Genomic DNA, 9,496 nt, shown 5'->3' with positions numbered 1-9,496 from the left:
AGAAATCATTTGTGAGTTGTTAGTGGTCTTCCTGCCCGCAGGGGGCAGCACCTCGCGCAGAGCGCTCAGGAGCGTTCCGTTCCTATGACGTCACGGGCGGAGAGCGCAGCGGCCATTACACAGCAGCGCGTTTATGAGGAAGGTCGGAAGCTCAACGAGCCAACGGAAAATTCACGAACTACAGACCGCGGATACCATCAAAAGACATCTATCAGTCACCATTAAGTATAGATGAAAAACACCCGTGACACGACGTTTCGTGTTTAATGAGCTGATATCCGAGTTTAACGGCGGTGTTTGGTGGTTGTGTTTGGCGTCGGCCCAGCGCAGTGCTCTTTTAATTACCGGAGAATCGGCGACAATTACCGCAGGAACGCGCCGGTGATGGATGATAAAACGTTCACCAAAGAATTAGACCAATGGGTCGAACAGCTGAATGAGTGCAAACAGCTGACCGAGAACCAAGTGAGAACGCTCTGTGAGAAGGTAAAGGACCTGTCAGGTTTATAACACATCATTAGGTCACATTTATCAATTTATAAACATAAACGATACTCTTGTTACACTTGACGTCATTGCAAGAAATAATATGTATAAATCGTTAGCATATTTAAAATCCATGACGGTTCTTTGGACATCATGAATCAGATGTGGATTCAAACGTATGCATTATTATTTAAAAAAAAGTTTATTCTATATTATGGCAAAATATAAGTGCGAAGGGTTTTATTATTATATTTTATTATTATATTTAATCATAAAATTCTACCAAAGTCTGTCCATTTTATGATTTCCGTGTGTTTCCAACACCACAGCCAACACACGTCAGGGTACTAGTGTTCATTGTTGTTGTCAATCTATATAGACAGGTTAGAGTTGGCTGTGTTTTTTTGTACCTTATTCATCAGTATCTGTAATCTGTTGCATAGATTTGTTTTTTTTTTATAGTGTGTAGACTGACTGTGTGGTTAAATGGTAACCTCCAGCAACTTCTTTCTATTTACTTTAAAACAGTCACTACATCTAGCTGTGTTTACAAATGATACAGACCTTACCTCACTAGATGACATCACGGCTGTCTGATGTCATCGTGTCATCATAGATATAGACTCAGACATCAAACAGTGCTCTTTGAAAGATCCAATAGAGTTTCATTAATAAAAAAAAATCGAAGAAATGAAAAAGTGCAATAACATAAAGATTAGTGTTGTCAGAGTACCAACATTTCAGTATTTGCTACCAATGCCAGTGAAAATCCACGGTTCTCTGCACCAATTTTGGTAAAGGTACCTTCCTGTAGCTCAAACACCAGAGTGTGTCTGGTGAAATGCATGCAATCAATATAGCATAATTCTCTGTGGATGATATTAAATGTGGTCAGGCTTTATCAGGAGTGTTTCACTGTGTCTGAGGTGAAGCTGGTTTTTGCTTAAGCATTGAGAAAGACACGAGGCAGAACTGTTGTGAATTAACAGGGCACAGCAAGTAACTGCAGTCTATGTGAGGTAGCAAAAGCCTTATTGCTTTTATACAATTATTTGCATATAAAAATTTGATGTCACAGTCATTAAAATGCAAATTCATAATTTTTCGTTATTCTGCTACATCTAATCCTCTGGCATAACGGATTGTTGCCATTTAACAAAAATAATCATTTTTTTGTAGCGATGCAACAAATACAGTTAGCCCGCTGTTCAATAACATACCTTATCTTTTTAACCACGGTTTCTAGTTCAGTTCTGATGGCTTGACAGCAGAATTTTTTTTTCAGCAAATTAACAACAAAAAACTACTGTTAACCTATCAACACTGGAAAAGCTTGAGTTATTATGTCTACTTAAAATGTATTATATATTTATATATAAATATATTTATGACGTTCCAGGAAATCCCTAACATGCTAACATATAATGTTAAACATTTTGAACAATACAGTTTTGATTTTTAACAATAAACACTTGACTGCAACAATAAATGGTTTATGCGTTTAAGCCATTTTGGGTATTTTCATGATGGTAAAGTATATTTGTAAGCCATTTTTAATAGACATAGCCTTTATTACAGTATAGGCTATATTTAGCGCCTCATTCTGTGATAAGAAGCCACATCAAATCACAAAAGGAAGTTATTTCAAACTCTGGACTGATAAGTAAAAAGTTGTTTTCTCTTTCAAAAGATTTAAAAACACTTCTTAGAGAAAATCATTACAAGGGAATAGGCTCGGTGTGCATTGCTTTTTCAAATGCAGGACGTAATGGGAGGGATTTTCTTGTATCAGCACGTGAACTCACTGACACACACAGTCAATTCTGAGAGAAATATAACACACAATTATTTAAATGTAAAACCGCAATTCACAAGCACATACTGAACCATGAATGACATAGCGAACAGTTCAGTATTATAATGAGAATTGTGACATCCCTAATTTGTTGTATGATGAACCAAAACCGTTGACCGCTCATCACTCTGCTTTCTCGACAGTGAGTTACTCAGTTTTTGTGTGTGTTTTGATCTGTGGTTAAGAGCAATACCACACAAAACTGGGTGATGTTGCTCAATCTAAAGGTGTTTCTCATAACTGTCACAACTTGCCATGCTGACGTTTGACATTCTACCCATATATCACTTCAGAAAGAGCAGAGGCATTTTTTTCTTCTTTGGGTTGGCCGGTAAGTCTTCATATAACAAAACATGAAGCCTTTACCAAGTATACACATGGAGCAAAAATAGCCCCCCACCCCTAACTACGGAGTACTCGAGCAGACCCCGTGATTGCAATGCCCGTCCCTTATATGCACTGGATCTGTACTGGCCTAAATCTGTGTATTCCTGCACACAATCAAAAAGAGGTAAGAGTAAAACAGTGTTTAAATAGAGATGTCTCCATGGAAACACACTAATTCGGGCTCCATACTGGTGTGGGTTGTTCTCTCAGCAGATATTGATTTGATTTCACAGCGATACAGAGACATGCATGACTATCTGATGAGCGCTCTGGCTTCTTTTAATATTTCGTGTTTAAAGCCTGCTTCTGTTACCCTGAGCTTTTTTAGTGTGTTCTAGCTTTAGTGGCTCATATTATCAGCCGTTTCTGATGTTAGTTTGAGTGCTGGCCTGGTCTATTAGTAAAGCGCACCTCTTTTCACACAAAAAAAGCACACAAGACCCGTGAGTTGAGGAATTGTTGTTCAGACAGTGGGTGTGATTGCTTGATCAAACACTTCTAATAAAGTGTGAAAATGGTCCAGAATTCAGTGATGAACTGCCTTTAACTGAAAGTTGACTGTTTACTGTTGTCCTTTTGCATTATTGACAGACTGTAGTCCTATATTATTACTGTAAAGCTGCTTTGACACAATCTGTGTTGTTAAAAGTGCTATATAAATAAAGGTGACTTGACGTATTGAAGTCACATGTCAGTTGTGGAGTAAAAATGTTAGCATGCTGCAAAAATGATGCAAATATTGAGGAAATTGTGGCAGAAGGAAGTTTTAGTTTTCAAGCTAAAGTATTGGTATTGTGGTATTGCTGGTATTCTCGTGAAAAGAAAATTGTTAATTAAAAATTGTTGTTGCGCTTCTTAATTAAGAATGACAATGAATCCATCTTTTGTTTTAGTCTTAAAAAGTGAAAGGTTTATAGATATAAGCAAAACAGACAATTATATTTTCCTGTAAAAGGTGACACCAGGATTGCAAATTAGAAAGTGAAAACGCATGAATTTTATTTTACATATTGTAACAAAGCACAAGAACAATTCACATTGACAAAATCTGAATAACAAATAATGATGTAAATGAACGGGTTGAACTATGGTCTATAATGAAAGTTTGTCAGCATTTCTTGATAAAATCCCATGTTGTAGCAAAAAATTAAAACTGTGACCTAATTATGTGCTTGTGTGACCAACTGAGAAAGTCGCAAAAAAGCGACAATTGGGAAGAATGAGCCTGGAGTCCTTTTGTGCATTTATACTAAATAAGAACAATTTTTATTCCAATATCTAGAAACCGTATAGTTATATATTACATGGTATTGAGGTGCTATATGTGGGTTTTGATCTAGAGGTCGACCGATTAATCTGCCTTTTTTGGCATTTATTCATTAGTTAGCATCAGCTGATTGTGCTGCAGATTAGGTCGATTTAGAGGCAGGCGGGCAGCTTAGCGTTGATGCGGAGCAGCAGAGGCTTGTTCACAAACCGCTTCAGCTAATGGCAGGGCAACACAGCCCGCTTTTGAAAGCAGAATCACATTTTACCTGACTAGAATTAATGCCGGATCTCATTCATAAGTGCAACAAGTCATTTAAATGTGAAAGTAGAAACGCATTCAATTAAAACGAAACCTCTGGGCTGATTTTAATGTGCACATTAATCATAAAAAATGATGTCATCACTCGCAGGCTGTGTAATATGTGTGAAATCTTTTATTTTTAGCACTATGGCAATCTGACTTATAGCAGTGTCCAGAGTTAGGGTTATTGTGATTACTCGTCATTATATCAAAACCGACTGAAGGATTATATTTTGTTGAATAAAATGAGCTTCATTTAAAAATTAAAATGCAGCGTGGGTGTTTTGTTATTGGTAGTAACAGATCTTACAACCATGATTGGCTAAAGATGCTTTTAGGAAACACACACCCCTGATTGGGATTTTGAAACATCAGATATTTTTCTGCTTTCAAACATTAACCTGTGCCTGATACACTGTCCTGTTCTTACTCCCACAGGCTAAAGAGATTCTCACTAAAGAGTCCAATGTGCAGGAGGTGCGCTGTCCGGTCACAGTGTGTGGAGATGTGCACGGCCAGTTTCATGACCTAATGGAGCTCTTCAGAATTGGAGGGAAGTCACCTGACACTAACTACTTGTTCATGGGCGACTATGTAGACAGAGGATATTACTCAGTGGAAACAGTGTCACTTCTTGTTGCTCTAAAGGTATGCTTACTAAATTCACTACAGCGGTCTTGCAAACTTTTCACAAATTTTAACAGTTGATTTGTCTGCTTCATTTGTAGGTTCGCTATCCAGAACGCATCACGATATTGCGGGGAAACCATGAAAGCAGACAGATCACACAGGTGTATGGCTTTTATGACGAGTGCTTGAGAAAATACGGCAACGCAAACGTCTGGAAATATTTCACAGACCTCTTTGACTACCTACCCCTCACAGCTCTAGTGGATGGGCAGGTGAGGAATATGACTTCTCTTCTGGGAAATGCATAAGAATAATACCACAGGAGCTGTTTAACTCCTCTCACAAATGTGAAGTTATTATCAGTAGAGTCAGTCTTGAAATCCTCTGACAGCTGCTGATGGCTGTTAATAACTCATGTTGCTCTCTGGGTGTCAGATCTTCTGTCTGCACGGTGGCCTCTCTCCATCCATAGACACGCTGGATCACATTCGTGCACTGGATCGTCTGCAGGAGGTGCCACATGAGGTCAGTACAGCTACAGATCGCGTCCACGCTACCAGTAGTGTCTAGTGGCTTAAAAATTATTTAAAAAATTGTATTCTAATATTACTGTGGAGTAAAATCCTAATCTAGTTTTGAGTGTTTTAAAAAATATCTTGAGGGTCAGTTAGAATTTTTTGAAGCATCGAAAATAACTGCTGTGAAGAGAGAACTGAAGATGAACGCCGAGCCGAGCCAGATAACGAATAATAGACCGACTGACTGACTTAAAAATAATAAAAGTATGCTGCAAAAAATAAACCTAATGCAACCAAATCATCAGGTGGGCTAAAAGAGGAGCAAATTCACTCTCTGACAGCAGGTGACACTTATGGAACAGCAGCAATATTAGAACAGCGGTATTTTCTTGATTGCGGTTTAAAAAAAAAAAGTAGCACAGCACTTATAAAAAACACTTTAAATATGCATTACACCGAGACCAGATGAAATTAAAAACCACCTAAACTTTACAGTCAGTGTCCCCACCACCAATTCAATATGAAGGATTTTTATCAATTTTCTTGCGCTCATTGTGAGCGGTGAGCTTTTTCTGCTGCTACAGTATATGCTCCTCTGTGTCCATCTTCAGTGTTTCTTGAATTTGTTAACTTATTTCCACAAATGGCATTTTGGAAAATGATTGCAATGCTGTTTGAGTTTAAGCCTGTAACAGATCAGCTGAAAAAAAAAGAAAGAAAAGGCCTGGTTGCCAATTGGGTATTTGGAGCAAAAACCATCCAGTTCTGATATATGACCAGTTGACTGGTGCAACATTGACAGCACTAACTAAAGAAAGGTTTTCTAATTGTTCTGCGTGTCCCTATTAATGTCCCCAGCCTCGATTTCCTCTGTTTCTCTGTGAGAAACTTTCTTTCTGAATGAATCCAGTTGGATGTCCAATCAAATCATACCATTTTGCGAACCCCTTTGGCTAATTTGCTGGATGTGAAAAATGCTCTAAATAAATTGACCTATAGCATTGCAAGTTCTGATTTGAACCAACTTTTAGAAATACTGGACATGTTATATTTACTTAAGTTCTGAAGTGCTTATGGCATGCGGAGCGACTGCTAAGGATGTGTTCTCAAGTCACCTTTATTTATATAGCACTTTATACAAAATACATTGCGTCAAAGCAACTGAACAACATTCATTAGGAAAACAGTGTGTCAGTAATGCAAAATGACAGTTAAAGGCAGTTCATCATGATGTCGTCATCTGTTCCGTTTAAATAGTGTCTGTGCTTTCTCACACTTGTTCACCATGACCTGCAGTGCATTATGGGCTTTCGTTTGCCCTTATCAAGATCAGATTCATGGGTTTTAAGCCAGACTTTATCTCCTCATCTTTTATTAGCTCCTTATATAACCAAGATAACAGTTATGCTTGTAAATGTTGAGTATTTAAATGGTTTAAGATGTGTGGCATCTATATTAAATATTTGGCTTGTTTATGGAGAATGGCTGCACATCTGTGTGTGTTTCAGGGACCCATGTGTGACCTTCTGTGGTCAGACCCTGATGATCGCGGTGGCTGGGGAATCTCTCCACGAGGAGCTGGTTACACGTTTGGACAGGACATTTCTGAGACCTTCAACCACGCTAACGGCCTCACGCTGGTGTCCCGCGCTCATCAGCTGGTCATGGAGGTGAGATCCACTGTCCAGTTCTTCACAGCCCTTCAGAAGTATAAAGCTCATAATCAGAGCAAATAAAACTACTTTTTTCCCCCCCAGGGATACAACTGGTGTCATGATAGGAACGTTGTCACTATCTTCAGTGCGCCAAACTACTGCTATCGCTGTGGAAATCAGGCAGCCATTATGGAACTGGATGATACTCTTAAATATTCATTGTAAGTTGCACATCTTATGATAATTTTTTAAATATGTCCTGACATATAAAATGTGATTTCAAATACTTTTATATTTAATTTAGCTCTCTTTGAGAATACAAATGAAGCCTATTTCGTAGACTATAAAGTTTTTACTTGATATTTTTGGCATTACTAACCCCAAAATATTTTATTGCTACCTGCAATGCAAACAGTCTTTAATTTTAAAGTCAAGTGTGTAATTGCCCACAGAATAACACTTGAAAGATGTACATGAATGCACTTGTTTTGGACACTTCAGTTGGGGCCTCTGAAGTCAAAATCAAAAGGCATGTCTAATTAAATGAAATCATGAAACCTACGATATTAAAGAAGTTTAAACGTTGAACAAAAATTAAAATTTGAACGTCCTATGAAGTTTTTCTCAAATTCAGTTTTATTTGTACCAAATGCATTTAATTTTCTGGATTCTATTTTAATGAAACATTTGTTTCAGAAAAGTAATATTTTATTAAATATTAAGTCAAAAGCATAATAAAGCAAAACATTTATTTATTATTATTATAATCCCCCCAGAAATACTGTTGTGTGTTTACACTTTTTTTGGTAAATTTTCTGGTAAATATTCCTTTTAAAAAATAATGTTTTAATTGTTTTATCAATAGTAGTAGTACTATCATTACATAAAGTAATATTTCTGTCATGGTTTCTTCAAATTAAAACACTTTTATTTTGATGGGTTCCTTTGAAGATGAAACCACATATCTGCGCCATAAATTCACATCACATCACATAACGTGCCGGATTGATATTTATATGGCATACACAAACACTAGTCCATATTGTAATTTGATCTTTATACTGAAATAATTTTGATAACTCCAAAACTTTTCAAATTCTGTGTCTTTTCTGTGTTAATTACATTAGTAAATTCCATTTTTATGATTGGTTTCCACGATTCCTTCCACGTTCTCCACATTACGAAAATCATAGGGAAAATCAACCCATAAATGTCCCACTGCATATTAAACCTGGATAAGAGACAGAATAAATTACTCTTACAGTAATAAAACTAATGACAGTCACCATTAAAAACAGTGGGAATAAAAAAAAAAACTCCAAACAGCTGTGAGAACTGTGGGGTAAAATGTGCTTGATTGCCCTTAAGATGTCCAAGTGCAAAGATTCTGAGTGCTTCATTGCCTTATGCAAAATATTTCTTATTGAAGTCCTTTGAAAGAAAGTCAATTGAATGGTGAGCTGTGCATTTAAGCATCTTTTCTTCTTTTCCCCAGCCTTCAGTTTGATCCAGCTCCTCGACGTGGAGAACCTCACGTCACCCGCCGCACCCCTGACTATTTCCTATAAGCGAGCACTGGCCTGCCATGAAAGAGCTCTGAAGCAAGCGGAAAATGATGACAAATCCAAACGTCTATACATCTGTTCACCCAATGTGTATATATGATGGGGGAAATATTATGACACCGCAACACTAACACGGACCAAAATGTGCCATACAAGCATTAAATGCCCAAATCCGATCGCTCTGTCTCAGTACTGCTACAAAGTGTCTCGTTTTAGCCTATAGTGCAAATTGCCTGCTGTATACAATGAATAGAGATGTTCCCTTTGTTCTTCAATTGTAAAAAGAAAAACATAAGTGACTAGCTTTCTCTCTCACAGTATCACTGGATATTAAAAAAGTCCTTTAAGTTGGCAATGCCAGGCATGTCAAAAACTGTAACATTTTATACAAGTGCACAAGCTGACTTCCTTTCCGTATCTTCACCCGAAAAAGAAAAAAAAACTATTGGGAAGGAATGTTGTAACTGAAGGACGTGCCTCTTCCATTCTGGGAGTGTACACACACACACACACACACGTGTATATGGACTTTATCTGATTGTCCCTCTTTGTCTAATCTTCCCCTTCTCTTTTCTTTTGTGTTACCGGTCTTCTGTGTATTTGTCAATAAGTGATAGCCTCTTCTTTGGTGTATCTGAACTAATAAACTTTTAATCACAAGCTACTCAAAAACTACACACTAGTTGTGCTTTTGTTTGTTTTTCAAGGTTTGACTGGTTAGCACAATCCCCTGCTGATACAAGTTGTAACTACACTCTGTGTCTTCAAAGATTTAATTCATTCATAGACGGTCCCAAATATTGTATTCTGAAGATAAACAAAACCAATTC

The 9,496-nt window shown here is 37.4% G+C and overlaps 1 protein-coding gene and 1 long non-coding RNA gene across 2 annotated transcripts in view; both read left to right on the top strand.

Moving 5' to 3' along the window:
* The window catches only part of LOC127965988 (uncharacterized), a 201,079-nt gene that overhangs the window by 184,401 nt on the left and 7,182 nt on the right, over positions 1-9,496 (top strand). The gene's annotated exons all lie outside the window — the stretch shown is intronic.
* Positions 106-9,341, top strand: ppp2cb (protein phosphatase 2, catalytic subunit, beta isozyme). The gene is made up of 7 exons (XM_052566762.1): positions 106-486; positions 4,737-4,946; positions 5,027-5,200; positions 5,364-5,453; positions 6,955-7,116; positions 7,204-7,322; positions 8,597-9,341. The coding sequence occupies exons 1-7, from the start codon at positions 385-387 to the stop codon at positions 8,667-8,669; spliced, it is 930 nt and encodes a 309-aa protein (XP_052422722.1). The 5' UTR covers positions 106-384; the 3' UTR covers positions 8,670-9,341.

Source organism: Carassius gibelio, chromosome B10 (assembly GCF_023724105.1).
Source record: "Carassius gibelio isolate Cgi1373 ecotype wild population from Czech Republic chromosome B10, carGib1.2-hapl.c, whole genome shotgun sequence".
Lineage (NCBI taxonomy): Eukaryota > Metazoa > Chordata > Actinopteri > Cypriniformes > Cyprinidae > Carassius > Carassius gibelio.
Note: the sequence above shows the minus strand (reverse complement) of the source record. Positions and strands in the feature narration are given on the sequence as shown.